The 23,200-nt window shown below is 35.5% G+C and overlaps 1 protein-coding gene across 1 annotated transcript in view; it reads right to left on the bottom strand.

The window, feature by feature from the left end:
* The window catches only part of MALRD1 (MAM and LDL receptor class A domain containing 1), a 541,690-nt gene that overhangs the window by 396,112 nt on the left and 122,378 nt on the right, over nt 1-23,200 (bottom strand). The window contains exon 19 of the mRNA XM_074324842.1: nt 7,987-8,074. Within this exon, the coding sequence (XP_074180943.1) occupies nt 7,987-8,074 (88 nt within the window). The remainder of the gene's footprint in view (nt 1-7,986; nt 8,075-23,200) is intronic.

Here is a 23,200-nt window from a genome sequence, read left to right as displayed (position 1 = left end):
ATTTAAACTAGGAAACAGTCCCCCTTAAGAAGAAATCATGGATATGAGTGGATATCTTAGAAAAAGGAGGTTGTTGAGTTGATACTCAGAAAATATAGAGACAACTTATTTTCCATCTCAGAAATGATCCAGAATGGTAGGTAAAAAGACCACTCTACAGCTATGAGTTTCTTTCTATTTTGTTTGTTCATTTTTTTGTTGCTTTTTAGAGTCTACATGTAAGTGAGATCATATGGTATTTGTCTTTCTTAGTCTGACTTATTTCACTTAGCATAATGCCCTCTATATAGTCAATAATGTACAGTGCCAAGTGGGTACTATCCTAATTGGGGGAATCACTGCATATGTTATATAAATGTCTAACCACTATGTTGTACAACTGAAACTAAGGTAAACAGCATCAAATATATGGTAATGGAAGGAGAACTGACTCTGTGTGGTGAACACACAATGTGATATGTAGATGATATATTATAAAATTGTGCCTTTGAAACCTATGTAACTTTACTAACCCTTGTCACCCCAATAAACTTTTAATAAATAAATAAATAAATAAATAAATAAATAAATAAATAAAATAACATTGAAAGTCAACTGTAACAAAAAAATAACTTTTAAATTTTTTTTAAAAAAGAGCACTACTCTAAAAAAAAAATTAAGATCCTGAAATCATTTGTCCTTTCCTCTTTAATCTGTTATTCCATCAGAGTAAGCATATTTTATAGACTAAGTAAATCTAAGAAGTTTGTATTTGAGAGTACCAAAAGAGCATATTGAGATAGTGTTTCTCCCTCTGTAGGCAAACTTTGGAAATGGTGGTGTTTGTAAGTGGAAAGATGAAGTTGTAGTTGATTCCTTCAGATCCTTCATGTAGAAGAAAAACAGTCCAGAAACATGATTAAGCCAAGACATGGTTTGGAGACTGAGGCATGGCAAGGACTGCAGGGTTCCTGACACTACGTAATACCAGAGACTGGAAAGTTCAGACAACAAACACCTATTTCTCGCAGTTCTGGAGGCTGGAAGTCCAAGGTCAGGCAGCAAGCACAGTGGGTTCTGGTGAGGGCTCTCGTCCTAGTTATGTCCTCACATGGCCTTCCTTGGCGCATGCATACAGAGAGATCTCTTGTCTCTTGTCTCTTTTTACTATGGCATTAATTTTATTATCAGTGTAGCACTTTTATGACCTAATTGAACCCTAATTACCTCCCAGAGGCCCCACATCCCAGTGCCGTAACATTTGGTAATGAGGGCTTCAACATGAGTATTGTGGGGACACAAACATTCAGTCCATAACAGAGCTTATAATTATTGTTGTTGTTGTTATTGTTATTATTATTTTGCCTGCAATTGCATAGAAAATTGGCCAAAGGAAGTAGCAGTGATAGAGTTAAACGTCTAAACAGAAAACACCAAAATGTTTGCAAACAAAACAAAATTGCAAAGGTAGAATAAAAATGACTGAAGGCTACACTCAGTAAGCAGCAGAGATTAGTCTAGTTTGATCTGATCTCCTTCCACATCCCTAAGACGCAGGGAAACCAACCCACCTGTACACCTGTCATTTTAAGTAGAAGACTCAGTCTCCAGATGGACTCAGGGTTCTAACTCCTTGCTCTGTGACTTCCTTGTAACAAATATGATATACTTTATGCTACCCTATTACAATCTTTCTGATAAAACAGATTTTCCAACTTGTCTAATGCTAGACTTCTCTCCCTACAACCATTCCCACAATGGTAATGAAGCACTAAAACTGATATTTCAACATCCCTTTTTCTTGATAAATTATTTCCAGCTTTTTTTTTTTTGCTTTTTTTTAAAATTTATTGGGGTGACAATTGTTAGTAAAATTACATAGATTTCAGGTGTACAATTCTGTATTACATCATCTATAAATCCCATTGTGTGTTCACCACACAGAGACAGTTCTCCTTCCATCACCATATATTTGAACTGTGTGCATCACTTGACTAATACGCACAGTGGTTCTTTATCTATCTCCAGGTTAACAATGCATATGCTTTTTCCTGTGACTTCTGATGTTAAGAAGTATATTTAATTTAAACATCTAAAATCTCTACTTGAGGTTTAAACATAATAGATCTTCAGAAAATTTAAAAATGTGAAATATCTATAGGTCCAGAGGTAAGCATACATTTTTCCTATTGTACTTAATACATAACTTAGAGTTATACCCACAAGCTTAAAACAACTACATAGAGCATGATCATGCTAAAGTGTCTGTGTTAGGTCTACCTTCCAGGAAAGCATGTTGTACTAAAACAAAGCTATTCTCTGGCTATGATTTATAACAATTGCGATCCAGCTGTTTGCCATGTATTATGCACTGACTGCCTTTACGCTGCTTCCAATAGCAAATCAGCTCTTTCTGAAATATTGTTTCTTTAATACATGAATTCAATAAAATTTTCCAGGTAGAACAAGGTATTTTCCATTGTTACAGACATTGCACTAAAATGTGAACGTGACTATAAATAAGATGAAGTAGCAGTTGGACAATTTTCAAGCAAAAATCTAAGTATTTTACCAGCCTCCTCCATTTTTTGCATATAGCAATTCCCTCAATTAAAAGTTGACACAAATTTAAAGTTTAAAATTTTAATTTAAAATTAGGTTACATTAGTTATCTGTCCATTTTTCATTTCTAGAAACACAACAATAACACTAAGTTTGATGAACCTTTGGTTTAGGTATATACTAAATACATTTCTTTTGGTATATACTAAATCACTCTGGAAAACTCCACCAAAGACACTAAAACTAGAATATTTAAGATTGTAATCACTGAGTCTCAAATGTTTTAGTTTTTGCCTTGAAGTCTTTTATAAAACTGCAAATATTTCCAATAATTTTGTATTTTCTTCAAGGTCTATAATTCCTTTAGAAAAAATATGGAAGAAAAGAGAACCTCAAAACAAAGTGCTCTCATGTAATTTATTATTCTGAGACAAATATAGTAGACATACCAAACAGCTTAGTTTATGGAGTAAAAAGCTGCAGGTTATATCTTAAAAGCGAAGACAAAAGCACTCACACTTTTTCCCTTGACATTTTATTCACTCTGAAACAAACTACTCTTTTCATAAAGAAGGGAAACTTGAACAAGCATTTATAAATAAAACTGGTGAGATATTGAGACTAATGAGGAGGAACTCCCAAAATCCAATCAACTCAGTCAGTTCAACAACAACATGAAAAATACCGTTCAGCAGCTGATGAAAATTGTTAGGCCTCTAGAAATAGTTACCATACTTTCTCCATTTAAAGAATATGCCACCGACTTAGTAACAACTTCCCTGAGAAAAATAAAACACAATATACTTTGGGTGGTGAAATTCAGTCTAATACATAATATTTCTAGTGACTAATAATTATACCATACATGCTGAATTCTGAAATTTTAAATTAGATGAAAAGTGCCTAGGTGATTTCTTGTTTCAGTTTGCAAAAGGTCTGTTGTGATGTCAAAGAGTCACAGCTACTTTTCCAAATAAACCAGCTACCTCACCAATAATCCTTGATGTAAGACAGAAAGAAAACTGTTGTATGTGTTCTGCTGAAGGGAATATACTTCATGCTTTTCTCATGTAAGATGGAAAGAATTATGTGAAACAGATACTTCTTTTGGGATACTTATTTTTAAATCAGAATGTCTGGCAACAATTCTTAGTTAATAATCTACACTGAAGGTCTGATTCAAGGTGAGAGGAAAGCTATTGAACTTTGGCACCATTCCCCATTATTACCTACTCTGAGAGTGGCCAACGTCATCATACACGGACACAAAGAATCATAGGATTCTATTACATGGTTAAGTTTACCTGCTTTCCCTGGAAATGTCATTAATCTTTTCTAAAAAGTCTTTTCTCGAGTATCTTCTTAGAAAAGTTTTAAATAAGAATCTATACCATCAAAGTATTGACACAAAGTAGGTATGATCCATAATTAAGATGGATTGGAAAACCAAAAACAACCAGAAGTTAGAAAATAAGAAAGAGTTGACATGGAAGAGCAAATAACAATGTTCTAGAACAGAGTGAAAAGAAACTAAGCTTTATGAACACTATTTAGGAAAAAAATTAATGAAAGTTTGAAGCTAAAAAGCTTACCATTTGAGTCAACACTGTTTTGTGTCAGGGTCACAGCAGAGGTAATGGGAAAACCAGAAAAGATGTGAGAAATATTTTGGGGTTGGAGTCAGCAAGATATGCAAGTGGCCAGTTTAAGGGGGAAGTCCAAGAATACTGTGCAATTCCAGTCCTGGGTCGCTAGAGAATAATGATGTCATTAAGAGCAACAACGAAAACCTGGGAGAAGTTTGATTTTGAGAAAATAGGTAAAAATGAAATAATCTACTTGCTTTTAGTCCCTTTTATTATAAAATACAAGTTATTTTATTATAAAATAAAAGTTTTATTATAAAATAAAAGTTACAGGTAATGTGCAAATTCATCCTTTGGAGATGAGGTCAATATTGTGTGTGTGTGTGTGTGTGTGTGTGTGTGTGTGTGTGTGTGTGTCTGTTTCAGTTTTGATTTGCTTTGGAGAAAAAAATACTATTGATAATCAATTTATTTTGAAAGCAAATCAATGTCTGTAAGTAAGCCTACATGCACTGATCCCGCCTCTGCTAACAGGATGTCATAAAAAAAAAAAAAAAATGACTGATAATCATCAAGAACAATATTTTTATTAAGAGCCTAATTTCTATTTTTACTTTCATCTTATGGCAAGATTACATCAAATTCCTTTATGAAACCTGTGGCTATAGCAAGCTTTGTGGTTTCAACCCAATGTTTCATTTGTTATGAAGCCAACATTAAAACCACACGGTTCAGAAAGTTTTTAGAATATTTTTCTTTCAAACCTTAAACCAGAAAATCAGGACTAATGGTCTGTAACTGATATTTCACATCTCTGCCTTTGTTTCTGGCGGCTCTTTTCCCTCCACCACAGAATGTATTTAGCAGGATAATTGGAACTGCAACAGTGTCAATGGTGACTCGTGTTCCTTTCTGTATTCTTTGTTGTTCTCTGCTGCTTGGGACGCGGTGATCCTTTGTATGCTCAGAGCAAAAAGCTAGTTAGAAAAATCTCTACCCATTGAAATCAGACAAGCTTAGGTGAAAATCTCATTCCTGCCCTCAATTGTGTGTTCTCCTCCAGGTCACTTATGCTCCTGACGTTTCATTTTTCACATCTGTAAAATGGAAATTGTATTGTCTTCTTTGCAAGGTTAGTGGATTTGATGAGCAGTCTAGTAACAGTGGTTAACCATATGGTCCAAAGAAGCAGACATATCCTGCCACTCTGTAGCGAAGGTAGCCTTAGGTAGGCTATCTCCGTCTCAATTTGCTCCATAAAATTGGTATAACAGGTATCAATCCCATTCAGTGTTCAACATCTATTCACCAATGATGAGCCAGACATTATCCAGACTCTCAAAAGGTTATAGGATTATGAGATGATAATATAAGGGGTAGATTATGTTTATGAGCTCCCTCCTGTAAGGATTTGCTATATTCCCTGCCTTTGCCAAGCTCCCTGTCAGTGGAGAATACTTCTTGCCCCATTGTTAGGCATGACCGCATGACTTGCTCTGACCAATGGACATGGACAGATATGTGCCCATAGAAGTTTTAAGTGTGCTTTCTTTTTCCCTCCCTCTGACTTGACAAGAGAATGTGGCATATAGGGACTTGGTCCCTCGGCCTTGGTCCCAGAGAGACAGGACACACAGAACAGAGCTACATAGCTTGGAGCTACACAGAATGGTACAGAGCTATAAACAAGAAATATACATTTTTGCTGTTATTCTTCTATACTATCCAACACTTAAGAACAAGAAATAAATGTGTGTGGTTGTAAGTCACTGAGTTTTGGCTTTCAAGAAAAACTGGCACATAACATAGCATCTTATATGCAGAAGTATTAAATATTTTAATAATAATAAACTAAAATATATAACAAAAGTATATAACACTTAGAAAGCTATAGACATCTCTACATCTATCCATACATCTATCCAACAAATATTTATTGAAAACTATGTGCCAGATACTATTATTAAAGCAGCTGGAGATAAGGCAGTGAGCAGGTAAAATTTATGCTCTCATGCAATTAACGGTATTGTGGGAGGAAACAGAAGTTTAACTCTAAGAGGGATAGGGATTAGAAACAAAGAAAAATAACACAGGGAAAGGAGACAGAAAATATGAGATAAGGAAGAGACTCTGTGTGTGTGTGTGTGTGTGTGTGTGTGTGTGTGTGTGTGTGTGGTGTTCAGAGAAGCCTTCACTAAGGGAGAAAGTTCTAAGCAGAGATCACAGAGAAGTAAAGAAGGGAATCAAGCGACTATCTGGGGGAAGCACATTCCAAGAAGAGGGAAAAGCAAGTGTAAAAGCGCTGAGGCATAAATGAGTTCCGTGGTCAAGAATAGCTAAGAGGCCTTGTACTGGAGAGAAGTCCATCAGAAGCATCCTGCTCAGAGGTGAAGTCAGAAAGGTGTGAGGGAGCCCGTCGCTTATTCCTTGGAAGCTACTGGAAGAAGTTCAGTTTTTGCTCTAAATGAGATAGGAAGGCATAAGAAGACTCTAATGATCGGGTGACATGATCTTATCTGACTTTGAAAAGGATGATTCTGGGCTATTGTTTTGAGAACAGATTATACATTCCAGGATAAAAGCAGAGAGTTCATTTTCAAAGCAACTGTAGTAATCCATTCAGAAACAAAGGTGGCTTGTACCCAGGGCAAAGTAAGTGGGAGCGACAAGAAGTAGTAGATTCTGGATACATCCGAAGCTAGGGGCTAACCAGACCTGTTAAGGAAGTCTGCCAATTACTGAGATAGGGAGGCATGGAAGAATGGCAGCATGGAGAGACAAGTGGTAGTCAAGAGTTTACTTTTAGACATAGAGAGTTAGGTTAAACTTATTCAGTTCTGATTTCCTTCTTTCTGGCCTTCCAGAAAAGGATTTGGCTTTCTGTTAAGTCCCATGGACACCACTCCACAGAGCAGTTAACGTAATTAATCCTGCCAGAATGACGAGGGGAAGGATCAAAGTTGCGTCGTATTGCTACAAGGGAAAGGCTTGCAATCCAGCTCTCTGGTCATGTCTGGGTAGGGGTTGGTGTTCTTCTGGCCAATATGCCACAGCGATGGAGCAAGGCTGCAGTTAAGCTTTCAGCACATGAGAGTGCTTTCTACGTGGGTTACTGCATTGGGTTTTTAGATCCCCAGCCTCTGATCACTCCAGGAGGAGACGATGCTCCCACTTGTCATGCAATTTAAGAGCCTCCAGTCTCAGTGCCACATTCATCCTCCGAGAGCTTGACATCCAGTCCTACTAGATCACTACACACAGCCTAGAAATGAATTTCCACTGTGGTGTGTTTATTTGTTTTAGGTTATTTTCCCTAGTTATCTTTGAGATTCCTATTAGACATCTAAGTTGAGATGTTGAGTTGGTGGTTAGTATATAAGTGTGCAGGTCAGGGGCAAGGTTGAAGAGAGACTGATATCTGGTAAACATGTAGTAGTTCTTTAATGGAAAGTCAATCATATGGAGAGGAAATGGTGGACAACCATCCTTGGGAATCTATAAAGTGTAGTCTGAGAATAAAACATCACGGCAGGTAACTAAAAGGTTAATAAAGTCTGCAAAACAATGTAATTACTATGCAAACAAATATAATGGAATTACCGTTTAACTTCAGACACGTTTTCCTAATATTTTATGTGTGATGAGACATGAACATAACTAATCCAAACCGCTACCCTCTTTGCAAAGATTTTACTAATTACTAGCAAATATTTATAATAATCTCTTCCAGGGTTAATATATTTGAGAATAGAATTAAGGTATCTTGGAATACTTGTTAAAATGAAATATTGATTTCCTTTTCAGTACTTTAAAGTAAGCAGTTTTGAAAATATTCATATATTGAAATAATCTTTCTTACCAGGATAGAGTATACAGTCCATAAATGACAAATCATCAATTGCAATATCTCCCGTGAAGCCATCTCCCACTGAAGCCGCCACCAAAATCTAAAAAAAAGTATATATATGCGTATATATATTATTTATATATATAAGATTTGTTGTCATTATAAAGAAAACTAATTTATGGCTTCTCATAGCTGAAAAGGAATTGAGAATTTATCCAAAGAGAACTTTTTTCTGAACCATTAAAAAATACTTTGCAGTTGTCTTCATAAGTAGGCATCTTGTCTCTACCTGAATACTCTGTCACAGGAAGCTCCAGACCTTATTGGGCTCATTACACCCCAGAATCCCATTCTGTTTCTAGCGAGGTTTGATTTTCTGAAATTTCAATATATCAGATTGATATCCACTTCCCTATAACTTTCAACCATTAGTTGTAGACTTGTCTTGTTTTCTTCTTATCCTTTAAGTACTAGAAGGCAAATTATTGTCCCCCTTCCCCCACCCTTGGCCTAGTAGTTCATCTGTTTGTAAGGTTAAACCGCTTCATCCTCTGAGAAATCCAATTTGCCACAAGAGGTACTTGATAGCATGTACATATCGAAGAGCTTTAAATTTTTTTTCTCACACTGGCCTTATTCTGTAACACTTTCTGAAACTGGCTAATCTTGATTAGATCTCCTTCAGAACCACATCAATCACAGTGAATGCAGATGACATCAGTGCTGTTACGGGAGGGGCAATTCCACCAACACTCCAGTAAAATATGAGATACCGACAAACCACTGAGTCTATGGCAGGTTGTGATTAGGGATGAGATTTACTATAATAGAATTAATCATGATGAATTATTTTAATACGTATGCAAATATGCTGCATACTTACTAGTAATCCTGTTATAATTTAATAAAGAACTTCAAGCAAACTCAAACCTAAAAAAATATGTTCTCTTTTTCCCTCTATAATATGAATATGTATTTCCGTTTCATTTGTCCTCACAAATGACATAAGTTAGAGTTGAAATTTTATTTAATGTTTCAAATTTATCCTCCATTGAAAGTTGCCTGATGTATTATTTATTGATTTCCTAGTTAAAGGAGAGAAGGGTTTAAAAGGTCAAATTACTGACCTCAAACCTCTTGACATTTTTCCCCCAACTTACCAGTCTTTTTTGAGAACTACCAGAATTTTCTCCCTGATTTGTCACTAAGGAAATTAATCAACATGGGAAAGGTTTATGCATCTAATCAATGGGCAAATACAGCCTACCAAATATTGCTTGCGGAACAGTTAAGGGTGCTATACCGGACGTATCCTGCTGCTTTATAATGGACTGCTTTAAATATAAAATGCACTCTTCTTTTCACCACCAGCATGACTGAAAGAAATAGTACAGGCAGAGAAAACAAAAATGCAAAAATACTCTGTACAAAATCATACGATTATTCTAGTAAATAAAAAGAATCTAGCTGAATATACTGGAAGAAAAATATACTTTGTTTTACAGAAAAAAAAGACTGCAGTTGGGTGAACAATGGTAAAAAGTCATAAGAGAAGACCAATTAATTACCAATATATTGCTTGGATCATTATGTGTCTGTCCCCCTGCAATACAACGTAAGATATACTAACAGAAGGCTCAGAAGATGCAAGAAAAATGAAAAACTAAGATATATAAGAATAAATACTATTGACTTAGATATACTGCTCATGATTTTCTTAGTTTTTTAATGAAAAGAGATAAAAAACTGGTATCAGAATCCCAAAGTTTATGGAAAGCAGAGTTGTACATAAAAATGGAGATATCTGGAAGACAATTTTAGGATACATACACATCCCAACCTCCATTGGAGTGTGAGGGCTCAATTGTTCCAAACTATTCCTTTTGTTAAAGAAATGGCCATTTGTGAAAATTACAAATGTCCTCATTTGTGGGCCACACCAGGCAAGCAGCATTTCTGAGTGGATGCTGTCTTCACAAGCTTATTTGTATTAGAGTTTACTTCATATTACATGATACACATTTTGATATTGCTTCTATCAGCATTCAGGGCCAATGGGAAGACACAGAAATAGCCCAAGGCAGAGGACAGTTGGATCTTGCTCTAAGACACAGTCTAATCATCATTTTTACCTAAGTATCTTCAACTCCCTAACCCTCTAAATGTTAGCATTCCTGAGAAACAACAGTTTCAAGCTGTGATACTGAAAATGTCAATTTGTGTACATAATTGCAGTCTCAGCCTTTGAAAATTAAATGAAGCCAGCCCCATTTTTTAAAAAGGCCTACTTGATAGCAAACCATAGCTTGAAAAAGATGAATGTTGAGGTTTAACTCTATGAATGTTGAGGTTTAACTCTATGAAATCTGTGTCACTATTCTGGAAAATCCACTTTCACTTTTGGTGCTTTTCCCAGAATAAAAAGATATTCAAATATAAACGTTCTGGAAATGTGGGAAGCCAAATTTTTACTCCTAAATTCCGTTAGTACCTTACTGAATGACTTACAGGGCAATTGAAAATTCCAGTTTAGTCTAAATGACCCGCATTACCTGTCAAGGCCAGTTCTACTTACATTAGAACTATTGTTGGCTTGGAAATTTAAAAAAGTAATGCAGCTCTTCTAAGTTCTTCTTTTCACAGGCTGCTGCCTGCCCTGAATACATATGGAGTGAACTCGCCAACTACACTGAAACTTTTAGTTCTAACATAACTGAAGACTCAAATATTAATAAGGCTCTAGCGACTGACTTGACTCATTGCCCCCTATATTTAGGAAACTCTGAATTATTGAGCAAAATTTTTAAATGACATGGAAACTGGCATCATATATATGTAAGGCACAATCTAATCATAATATTTACCTAACTATCTATGTTCAATCTTGTAATATATATATATATATATATATATATATATATATATATATATATATATGTACATGTATGTGTTTCATAGACTCTATTAACTCATAAGAAAAAATGGACCTAATTCAACCTGCCACCTACTTTAGCCATCGTGTATTTGGAAAAGAATACAAAATTCCAGCATATCAATTTTTAATATAAAGCATCTTCAGAAAGACTCAAAGGGAAGGAATTCTTGTTTAAAATTTGTAAAAAGCACATATCCTACATGGAGCAACTCCAGTGCATTGCTGGTGAGAATCTGAAATGGTATAACCACCTTGGGAAAGGCTTTGGCAATTTTATATAAAATTCAACACACACTTCCATATGATGTGGCAATCACATACGTAGGTATTAGTTTACTCAAGAGAAATGAAGGCATGTCTAAACAAAGACCTGTTTACGTAGTTTACAGAAGTTTTATTTATGATCTCCAAAAGTTGTAAAGATGTAAACAACCCAAATATCCTAAACTGGTAAACAGATAAGCAAACTGGCAGATTTATAAAATGGAATAATACTCAGCAATAAAGAAGAACAAACCAATGATATATCCAGATAGATAGATAGATAGATAGATAGATAGATAGATAGATATAGATATATCCAACAACTACTGTAAATCTCAAAAAAAAATTATACTAAGTGAAAGAAGTTGGACTAAAAAGACTATACTTTATTAACCCACTTCTGTAACAGTTGGAAAAGGCAGATTTATAGGGAAAGAATCAGATTAGTGTTGCCAAAGGGCTCCAGGGAAAAGGAGGAGACTGATTACATAGAAGAATAGAGAAATACATGGGGGGGGAGGCGGGTGAAACTATTTTCTATCTTGGTTGTGTCAGTGGTTACATAACTATATAAGTTTGTTGAAATTCATAGAACTGCTCACCTAAGTAGGATAAATTTTAATTATACAAATTATACCGCAGTAAATATATATACAAAAGAAATTTATTCTGTACATACTGCCATAAGTCATCAATACTCAACTATTAACTTTCACATTTTTTCTAAATTGCTAATTTAACGCATGGCATTTGATAATTAGCATAGAGTACTCTCAAGTATCTCAGTCTATTTTTCAATTCAGCTATGAAAATCTTCTCTTGCTATCTACTGATAATTTTCTAGAGAACAAATATTTACATTTTCCCTTATACTTCCTAATGATGTCCCTTTATTTTCACTTGGTATTCCCATAATTAAAAATGCAGAAACAATGAAAAAGAATGACATTATAAAAACTCTCATTAGCCTGTTTTTACAACTGACTAAAAGCTGAGGTAGACAAACTCCTTTAACACATTCACACAACTATTCAATATTTTGCTGTATACACAATACATAGTGCTCCTAGAAAGTCAATTTAGAATCTCAAACTTTCTATTAACAGACTAATACTTAAGAAAATATTGGCTAGGTTCAACATAAAAAGGGTTTTAAGCATCTTTGGAATTTTTTTTTTTTTTTTTTTTTTGTATAACCTTAAGATCAATCTCTATGACATAAAACTCAGAATTTTGTCTGACAAATTTTGTTTCTAACTCTTTGTTTCTGGCCATATCATACATAGAGCACAGTACAAAATAATTAGAGTTTTCAATTAGTACACTACACATATGAACACCTTTTATCATTAAACATGAGCCATAAGAGCCATATCTAAACTATGCATATGCTGAGCAGAGAAATGGATAATAAAAATAAAATTGTGGTACTAGTGGAGATGAAATAAAATACTGGGACAGATAAATAGGTCAAGGATTCCTTAAAAGAAAAAAAAAATCTGATGTCTACCCTTTCTGACTGACTTCCTACTTTGGGAAAAAAGCCATGGCAAAATTTTTGTTAATTTTTTTCATTGTATCGTATTTCTTCTTACCTTATGCGTGGCTTGCTAAGAATTTTTGATTCCTCATTGAGTGCCTACTTTGCCATTGTGCCAAGTGTTTCTATAGTTACCAAGGAGAAAAAAAATTGTCCCTGTCCTTGAATATCTCACCATATAAGCCAGAAAAATACTAAGTGGTAACAACCTGGCTCCCAGAGGTTTTGTTTAACCCAAACAGTGCTTTCAAAGCAAATAGGTAGCTAATATTTTTGAAGTAGGTTATTTCATAAGATACTGTCGGAATTGGAACTGTCCCTGTGACCCCTTATTATACATCTAATTCTAAGGCTGAGCATCAGTTACCATTTATTATTTTACAGCTGAGTTATTTCTCTCAATTCATGTTCCTTGCCTGGTTCCCATAGGCATTTGGTTTTCTATTCCTTGTGCGTGTTAGGTCAAAAATCGTGCAGGGTCTGAGACTTTACCCTACCCACAAACTAAGTTAGCCTGCCTCCATTTTATAGAGATACACTGACAGAAGACACCAGATGTTTTATTTAGAGAGAGACAACAAAAACATCAACCAGAAAAATAGCATTCAGTGGTTCCCCAATTTCCACAGGGCAACATGATGAGGGTCAGATGTTTTCCTGCACATGTTGGGTTGCACCATAGAAGAGGGACAGGGCATTAGATTCTAGCTATTTATAGGCTGGAGAGAGAGCGGTGGGGGGGGGGGGAGGGCGAGAACGAGTGAGGGGAGGGGGACCTACTCTGGAATGTAAGCAAATGTCTCAGGGTAAAGGCTATTCAAATACACCCTTTGCTCAGAGGCTGAACTGAGCCAAACACAAGAAATCCATGGAGAATTGTCTCCCAACAGGGTAGCTGAATGGTGCTCCATTACTGGTGTATTTAATTTGTGGAAGCACCATGCTCCTTGATGTATGTGTAAATTGAAATGTTTATATCGATCCAGCCTCCTTTCCCCTTACAGAATACCTCCTTTTATGCTCCTCTGAACTGAGTCTAATTTGTTAGAGTCGTTCAGAGAGGCCGCCCACCTGCTGCTGGCCCAGTTCCTTTTCCACCCACAAAATCTTTTTCCGTGAGGGTTTTTGCTGTGTTGAGAATAGATTTAAAGCAAAGTCAAGGAGGGGTGGAAGTGTGGTGGAAGAAATGAGGTCATTCAAAAGTTTAGTCATGTTTCTTTACTCAGACAGAATTCTTTCTGTTATTCTTCTTGAATAGAGGGAAACCTAAAAAGAAGTCAGCTCTAAGTGCGCAGGTCATATAAGATTGATTTGCTTCCCATGGTTTTCAAAAGGATAGCAAAGCACAAAGGTTGTTTAGCTACATTTCTATGTCACTTTAGATGTACAAGAAAGGTCAGCAGTTGGGTGCATTTTCCTTCCCCTCCAATATGTAACGGTGCCTTTCGGGAGCTCACCTAAGTGGATTTTAAAAAAAGCAAGTGTTGATCAATTTCAGACTAATTTGCTACTTGCAACTCTGCAAACTCACGTGAATTTTAAAGCATCCTCTGGGGACTCACCTACCACATAACCCATTTCACATCTCATCTATTACTTGAATGAGGACAAATAGCTGCCAATGTCTCTAGTCTTAAAAATTTATATGGAACTTATTTGATTGGGGGTTACAAAGAAGCAATTAATGCAAAAACAGCCTTGTTGATATTAGAGAGACAAAGTGAAGATTTAGAACTATTGATTAAGAAGTTCAGAAAATTGGGTATTTATTATTTTTAAATGATGCAATAGGGTATACTGTAATAAGATTTTAATAGAATACAATGTAATACTGTCTGAGTGATTGGTTCACATATGCCAAAATTAAATTCTTATTTAATAAGCATAGTTCCAAAATTCTTAATTGTGTTTTTCAATGAACAAACTCATTTTCATGCCCTACACCACTAAAGATAGTATTTAAAGAAAAAGGAATGGAACTGTAGCTTATTATTTTTATATTCATTGTCTTGTTACAAAAATCATGATGTACCCCTCATTCCCCTTGTGAAAGGAGGCTCCCAGTTGACCCCTGCTGCTGTGTGGCAACTTAAACCTGATCCTGACCTAAAGTGAGAAAACCGAGGTCATAGATTTAAACCCAAACAACAGCTCACATTTGTCTTTTGCTCTAGTTCAATACCCCATAATATTCACCCAGTGATTACTGTAAATTTAAAATCCCATTTCAAGTCTCAGTTTACACGCTACTTTCTCAGAGAAGCCTTCCTTGATCACTCCTTTGAGAACTTCTCATAAATTTTAATTGTATAAGTATTTATGCATCTTAACGTTTGTACCCTCTAAGAGATTCCTCTAAGGACAAGCCGAGGAGGCTCACTGAGGTCCACAGCACCGTACACATAGCACCTAACACAGTGGCGAGCACATACTAAGGACTTTAGGAAAAAGTCCTTATTTTAGGAAAAAAGGAAACTTCCAATTTGAACTAAAACTAACCATATTACTCTTGATGCCATCCCATATCGCCCATGTTTCACATGAAACATGATTATCAAATAAATAAAAATATGAAGAATATATTAATTTGTGCCAGTATTTCATACTACACATCTAAACTGTTTGACAAATCCTGTTTGTTTTTTCTTCAATGTCTTGTGTCTCATCTTTACACAGCTTTGTTCCTGGATTTGCATTCAACGTCTACCTGTATTTATATGGTTTTGCTATCTTCTTCCCCTTTTTCCACTCCTAAACTTACTATGTCTACATTTCTAGATCCTTCCCTCAATCTTCAGCACTTTCTCAAGCACAACTTTCTATAAGGAATAACATAAACTTACTTTATTAGAGGAATTAAAAAAAATTATCTATATGCACGTGATAGGTAGTCTTACACTTATAGGCAGTCTTACAACATTTTTTAAAAATAACTTATGTACAGAATGGGACCTTAGGGAGCATTTAGTATCTAAAACCATTATTTTTTACTTGAATAAATGAGACCCAGAGAGTTTAAATAATTTGCCCACAGGTCTGTTAGCAAAATGATGTCCAAAACACTCAAAAAATGGTCAGTCTCATCTTGACTGGTTTAAAAAGTCCAAACGCTTTAATCAAATGTTTACTTTTCATTTTTCTTGTTACTTTTATTAGGCTTCTAATCTGATCATGAATGATAGGAGTTACAGGAGAAGGGAAGCTATGCAACTAATATAAGACCAATTTAAATAGTTCTTTGTTTTTAGACAATTATTAATTCTGATTACAAATATGTAACATTTATTGTTTAGCAATGTAATATTATTAATAATATATCTTCTACATGTGTCACACTTTAATTTTTTTCGTGGCACATTAATACTCATTATGTAATTGTACTTCAAAGTCTTAACATAAATGAGCATGTCCTATATATTAAATGTTCTTCTAAAGTAAACAGCTTCAATTTAGATTTTAAGATATTACTTTCGTTCAAATACTTGCTTTTGAAAGCAATGCTTTTCATGATGTCTGGTTCTTTAAAATATACCATTTGAAATCTATACTTTAAGTATTTATTATTGTCAGGTGCGTATGTCCTTTGCATTTGTTCTTCAGATTTGACTTCCTCAAAATAAAAATCTGATTTTAAAGTTATCTTTGTTATTGCTTATATGAAGAAATGTAAGTAATCATCTAAACCATTTGCTACCAAAATGTATTTGAGGGTATATGTTAAAATCCTTAACTTGAACATAATGAGCATTATAATGCAGCCTCAGGGGGAACAAATCTAGCTCATCAAAATCCATGATTTCACATATATTCATGCTTAGGAAAATGCTCAAGTACATACCAGGCCTTACTAAACCACAGAATTACAAGAACAGCACACAGGAATAGCCAGAAATGTTGCAAAGTCTTTAAAATAGCAATGAAGCATCCTTCCCTAATGGCTTGGAAAAGTGCATAATTTTAATTATAGAGAGCTAGAGTAAAATCTACATAGCATTTTATACCCTGGGAAGTTCTTGCAACCCAAATTATGCTTGACTATTTTGGGGATTTTTTTTTTACTATTATGTTATTTCTTACTATAAAAATATTAAGAACATATTTTAATAATGAAGGTAATAAATTTTTAGTCATGCTACGGTCATTAATTTCTTAAGCTTTTGTTTATTTTATTTTTTTCTCTTTTTGTGAAGATGTGGCAGCTACTGCAACCAACTACTTTTTAATATGAAAGCTCTTCAGGTTTTCTACGGGAAAAATCTTTATTCATCAATCCATTTTCAGGAAAACTTTTAGAATTTGAGTCTATGAGATTGAATGCATTATCTAAACTGGCTGGGCAATTCAATTTTCTTGCATAAATATATACATTTGCTCTAAGTTTTGCCAGAAATGACTTATAAAAATTTCACCAACCAGGTGGCAACCCTTCTCAATTCAAATATTTATATAATAGAATTCCTGATGGGATCAAATGAAAAAAAGAAAAAAGCAAAAAGAAACATCTTTGATACAGAGCCACGTCTTCATATTAAACTAAATGATAGAGAACAACCATTTATTTCTACATGATAAGTTTTCTCACTTTCTTTCCAAACTCATCTAGAACCACGTTTTGTACAGGCAAAAATAAAAAATAAAAATTAATGTATATTAATTTCTGACAAATTAATATATCACGTCCCCTTGAAAATGAGAAATTAATTATCAAAACTTCTCTCAGTGCCCTCTCTGTTGGCTGGCAGGATAGCCCTCTGACCCAGTTCTGAGGAAAGCATCCAAGCACAGCCACGTGCGCTTTGTCTGACAGGAGACAAACCTGAGTTTTCTTTTTTATTCTTGACCTCTGGTATGGAGTCTCTTCCCCAGGGCTTCTTTTCAAGAGAACAAGTTAGTCTCCAGCAGTGCCTCAAATCAGAACTCAATTTACAGCCCTGGGTCAGAAATCTCTGATCATTTTCCATCCGGGGTTTTTTCCTTCCTACCCAGTCATTCCACCGCAGAAGCTAATAAGCACTAGTGTCTCATGCCAGCCTTCTCTCAGTGTCTGCTTCTCAATGCAGTCAACTTGGGTCTGGTCTTTAATGACCCAGTCCGTTTCCCTAGAAACTGAATATAAACCAAAAATGCCAGTTTATTAACATGAAATAAAATCATAACTGGAAACGTCTGAATACCTAGGCCGGCTGGTCATCAAATTAAGGTTATCGAGAAAGGACATCTTCTTGAACAAAATCAAGATCGAAAGCATGTTTGGTGAGTAGATAGAGGCAAAGGAGTGTAGGATATTCTGAAGAGACAGTGTCAGCAAGATAATACAGTCAGCTGTCGGATAGAAAGGGATGGCATCCTTTCACAGATAAAATCTTCACCAGTAACAGAAGCTTGTATTAGGAGTATAAGACATCATAATTTATTGTCATTCAGCTATCTTCCATTAATTAAATTTAAGGCAATATAAAAGAGAATAAAGCCCTGTGACGCTATTTAGGAAATAAGCTAGAGTGAATAGTCACATTTATTATATAACTCACCGCCAGGCATTTAAACAATAAATTCAGGCATTAATAACTGTGATGCCTAATATAGATATCATTTAATCTATTATTTCTTAAACTTGCCTTGCCATCTGAATCACCAAAGATTTTATTAAGGATTCTTAGGACTCTCCTCCAGAGCTTTAGATATAGTATGTGTAAAGATTTAGAATCTATTAAAAAAAAAATACTCCAGATGGTTCTGATAATTACAAAAATTTGAGAACTACTAATCTAATTCTAATTCTGTGTTTAAAAGGACAAGATGGATTCCTAAAGAACTTAAGTCCTTTGCCTGATAACTGAGATATTTCTCTCTCACACACACACACACACACACACACGCCACAGACATGTAATGCATTCTGTCTGATGACTGAGATAAGACATAGTATATATGAGTGTTTCTTAAACAGATTTCTGTCTATTCAACCAAGCTACCAGGAGATTATACATTATACACAGATTCATTTATATTATTGCTCAAAAAAATTTTGCTGTCTTTTGCCTAAACTCTGGAGGATACCTACCTGTATCTTAGAGCCTACTATATACTAACTAAAGATTTGAGAGAAAACTATTTTCAGTCTTCAGGGGCTCCCTGTAAGTTTCTACTTCCTAAGAACCAATTCTGTTTTCTCCAGTTCTCCACCACTACCTGTGCTCTATCTAAAAGAACACTGCATCTCATAGTAAACTCTCAGTGTTTAAGCTTGTATGGAATATGAATCTTCTTTAATAAAAACATTGCAATACTGAAATAGTTGGAACTAGAACAATATAGAAGCCACTAAAGTATAAAATTTATTTAAACTTTCTCATCATTCTTGGGATTTTAAAAGCTATACTTGTGCAATGCTGCAAACTCATTGACAGAAATCATGTGACACTATAATATGTTTTCAAATCAGTGGAGATACCATTTTCACTGCTCTTATCCTGATTGTCCGGGTTCACTGTCCCCCTGTGGAAAGGGCAGACAGATGTCTACATGACAGGGATAGTTGTCCTTGCTCTTAACTCACACCCAAGGCCATGTCATTTTCATATGTTAAAGAGACCAAGAGCTTTTGTCTGGCAGGAGGACATGCAGTAACGAAGTCTCTATGTAAATCTCAAATGTAAGTATACGTGTAAAACAGCCTGGTGTCTGAGTTGCATGTTGGCATGCCTGCTGGTTCTACAGAAAATGAAGGGAAACGATGGTCTTTTTTTTTTTTTTTTTTTTTTTTAATTAAATTTATTGGGGTGACAATTGTTAGTAAAATTACATAGATTTCAGGTGTACAATTCTGTATTACATCATCTATAAATCCCATTGTGTGTTCATCACCCAGAGTCAGTTCTCCTTCCACGGTGGTCTTTTAAAAAGTCACTTTCGTATCGAATGTAATCAATAATGTAAAGATTCTGTAGGGTATCCGATGGACACATGTCTCATTAGGGAGACCACCTCAGGGATGGTGTAGATGCCTGATCACTGCATTGTACACCTGAAGCTGAACAATAATGAATATCAACTACAATTATATATGTATATAGTTACAAGACGCAGAGTACAGCATTAGGAATAGAGACAGTGAAAATGTAATGGCTCTGTGAGATGTCAGAGGGGTAGTAGGTGAAGGGAGCGGGGTTGTGACTATATGAGGGATATAAATGATAAATGTTTAACTATTACATTGTTTTGTATACCTGAAACTAATTTTTAAAATGTTAAAACAACAACAACAACAACAACAACAACAACAAAAAGTCACTAGCCCTGGAGCTCTGCTAACTATGAACTCCATGGAAATCAAAGCTTCACCTCTCACTAAGCTCTTAAAAACTAATGCTACATAAAGTTATCTAAGCATGCAAGGAAATGTAAGACGTCTGAAGAAGTCAGTGGGTGAATAAATATAGTAAATCATATATATACACAGTACGATGTGAAGTGGCAATAAAAGAGTGTCACCGAACATATTTTAAACCTGGGGTAAAAGGACTATTCTCAGAAAACTAGGTACTAGTTTAGTTCGCAGTTTTAGACAGGAGAATTGTCAGTCATAATGTACAGATTATTAAACGTGATTTCTTTGGCTTAATTTAAGGGCAGAACATTCACTTCCTTAGATTTTTGTAAGGATCTTAGAGATAAACGTAAGGTTTCCCTTCTCAACCCCGCCCTTCACAGTCTTTTGCATCTCCGTCCTGGTGTTAGTGACCTCTTTCCAACCTATTCTATTAAGTTTTCTGAAAACATACTTCGTTTTTAGCCTCATCAGAGAATCATTACTCCATGTCCTGGCCTCCTGGAGTGCCAGAAAACTGCTTCTACCCGAAGCTTGTTTTCAGTACAGAGTCCTAAAAATAGATGATCAGGAGAAACAGATACAATTCCCAGTTTACCTTTCAGTTAACCATCAGTGTGCTCTGCCTCCAGGGTAAGAGAGAAAAGGCCAGTGAGTGTTGTCTGTTTATGCAGCCATTTAAACAAATCTAAACTAATCAGGATGTTTGGAACCATTTAAATGTTCAGATTGGTAATGTGGCAACACAGGGGGAAAAAAAAAAACCAGCAACCAAGAATCCTGCCTAAGGACCACATATAATTTCTAAGATCAACAACAACTAAAATCCTGCCTTTATTATAATATTGAAAGAATATAACGATCTTGTAAAATCTATAGTGGCTGCTTGTAAAGATCAGGGGTCAGCAAACTTGTAAATAAAGTCTTGTTTTTTTTCTTTAATTGGAAGCCTTAGGGGGAAAAAAAGTTGTGTTTTGTTTTTAATTGGAATACAGTCATGCCTATTTGTTTTTTGTTCTCTAAGTTGCTTTCATACTGCAATGGCTCTGTTGAGTAGTCACAACAGTGACCCTATGACCCATGGAGCCTAAAACATTTAGTTTCTAGCTCCCAACAGGAAAAGTTTGCAAATGACTGCTATAGATTAAAACTATTATGACGCTCAGAATCAATAACACAATTAAAAGGTCCTTTCACAATCTTTATTTTTTAAGTAAATAATTTAAAAATATAAAACTATCTTAACAAATCATCTAACGTTGAATAATTGAGACTGAACAGTTTTAAAGCTGCCTTTGTAGGACCCAGATTTCCTTTCTATCAAAGTAAAGTTTAAGAGCTTTGTATTCACCTCAGCAATAGAACTGGGGGAAAAAAATGTGTTAGGAATATTTGTAGATCCTCTCAATTTTAAGAGTCCTAGCTTAAATTTTGAAATGCAAAACATATTTTGTATAATATACTCTTAAGTATATGCTTAGGTGCACTCTACTCTTAGATGAGGCTTATGTAAAGGAAAGGCATATTTGCAATAAGATTTTTAAGTATTTTGGAAAATTACAACTTCATCTGTAGTCAAATTTTCTATATAGTAACTTTCCTTTGTGTCTGGTTTTACAGGTTTTGGAGATATGGAACATAACTTTTTTTTATCAAATGGGATATCAAATGGAATATCAAAATATTTTTCCTAATGTGAGGCAAAATATTGAAAGCAGGCATTTTATTTGAGAAGTTAACTCTGGAAGAAATTGTGAGGGGCAGAGTGACACAGGAAGGAAAAAAGGCTGATTATAAGGATGATTTACCAACTTGGCTATCACCTAATGGGCTTTCTGAGAAGCTCCAGAAAGAAATTCAAAAATTGTCAATCTGGGAGGGGAAAAAGGCTCCATCCCCTATTGGTCATGTGTGGACCCCTGGGCATAAACTCTCCCAGACGTCAGATTGCACCTGCATGAACAGCCCACCTCCTTAAGTGACACCTGCAGGAACAGCCCACCTGCTTAAGTGTCACCTGCAGGAACAGCCCACCTACTTAAGTGACACCTGCAGGAACAGCCCACCTGCTTAGCCATGAGTTCCAGTCCAGGCAGGAGTCCTATCACACCTGCATCAACTAGTCAAAGCCTGAGATCAAAATCTGATTCAAGAGTCACCTATCTCTGCTATCTGCTCTTTGGTGTTCACACTTTGTTCTCCCTACATGTCCCGATTCCAGATTTTCAAAGACAACCCAATATTTGATAGTTGGATTATCCCAAAGCTCTCTTTACTCTACACTTTTGCCCTAAACTTCAGGTTTTTGGTTCCCCCCCACCCCCCCAACCACTAGCTGGACATTTCCTCTTTAATGTTCTGTAGAAACTGCAATGTTTTAAAAGGTCTTAAAACAACTCATCTTTCTCCCTAAAACTTTCTCCTCTCTCTCCCTTTCCCCATCTATTCTATATTTCAACTGATGGTTCCTACTGTTGTTCCCACCAGAATCCTTAATTATCCTTAATTACAGATGTGTGTGTGTACTTTGTTTTTTTAATTGTCGCCCTACTCCAACATGTCCTCCTCGTAGCCAACAGAGTAGTCTCTCTGAAAGTCCCTTAGGATTGGCTCAATGAACTGAGTAAAAACTTCAGTGGCTGCCCATCACCAGCAGGCCAATGCATTCACTCTTGACCATGACATCTGAGATACGCACTGATCTGGCTTCTGTCTCCCTCTCCCTGGCTCCAATTCTGTGCACCATGAACTCCAGAAATGCTTTTAGTGGTTCTTCACATCAGCTTGCTGCTTCTCATCTGTGTGTATATACATAGGACTCCTTGTTTCCTTAATTCCTGACTCCCACCCCCAACACAGCCTAACCCTACTGATGCTTTAGGATGTAAGTTATACAATACCTTCCTTGATTCCAGATATCATTCCCTTTTTATTGTAATGATTTGCTTTTGTATCTCTGTCTCACTCCGTCCTCTTTAGTGTATGTGCTTCATATGTGCTACTATTCGTGTTTGCATCCCCATCTAGGGTATTGTACAACCTACTATCAGTGAACAAATAAACCTATCAATAGACATGCATTAAAACTTAAATTAAAAGGATCCCTGTGAACTAAGTTAAAATTTACACAGGGAGATCGTACCCAAAAGTTAACTTT

Source organism: Rhinolophus sinicus, linkage group LG02 (assembly GCF_036562045.2).
Source record: "Rhinolophus sinicus isolate RSC01 linkage group LG02, ASM3656204v1, whole genome shotgun sequence".
Lineage (NCBI taxonomy): Eukaryota > Metazoa > Chordata > Mammalia > Chiroptera > Rhinolophidae > Rhinolophus > Rhinolophus sinicus.
The sequence above is the reverse complement of the archived record's forward strand: the minus strand, read 5'-3'. Positions and strand labels throughout refer to the sequence as shown.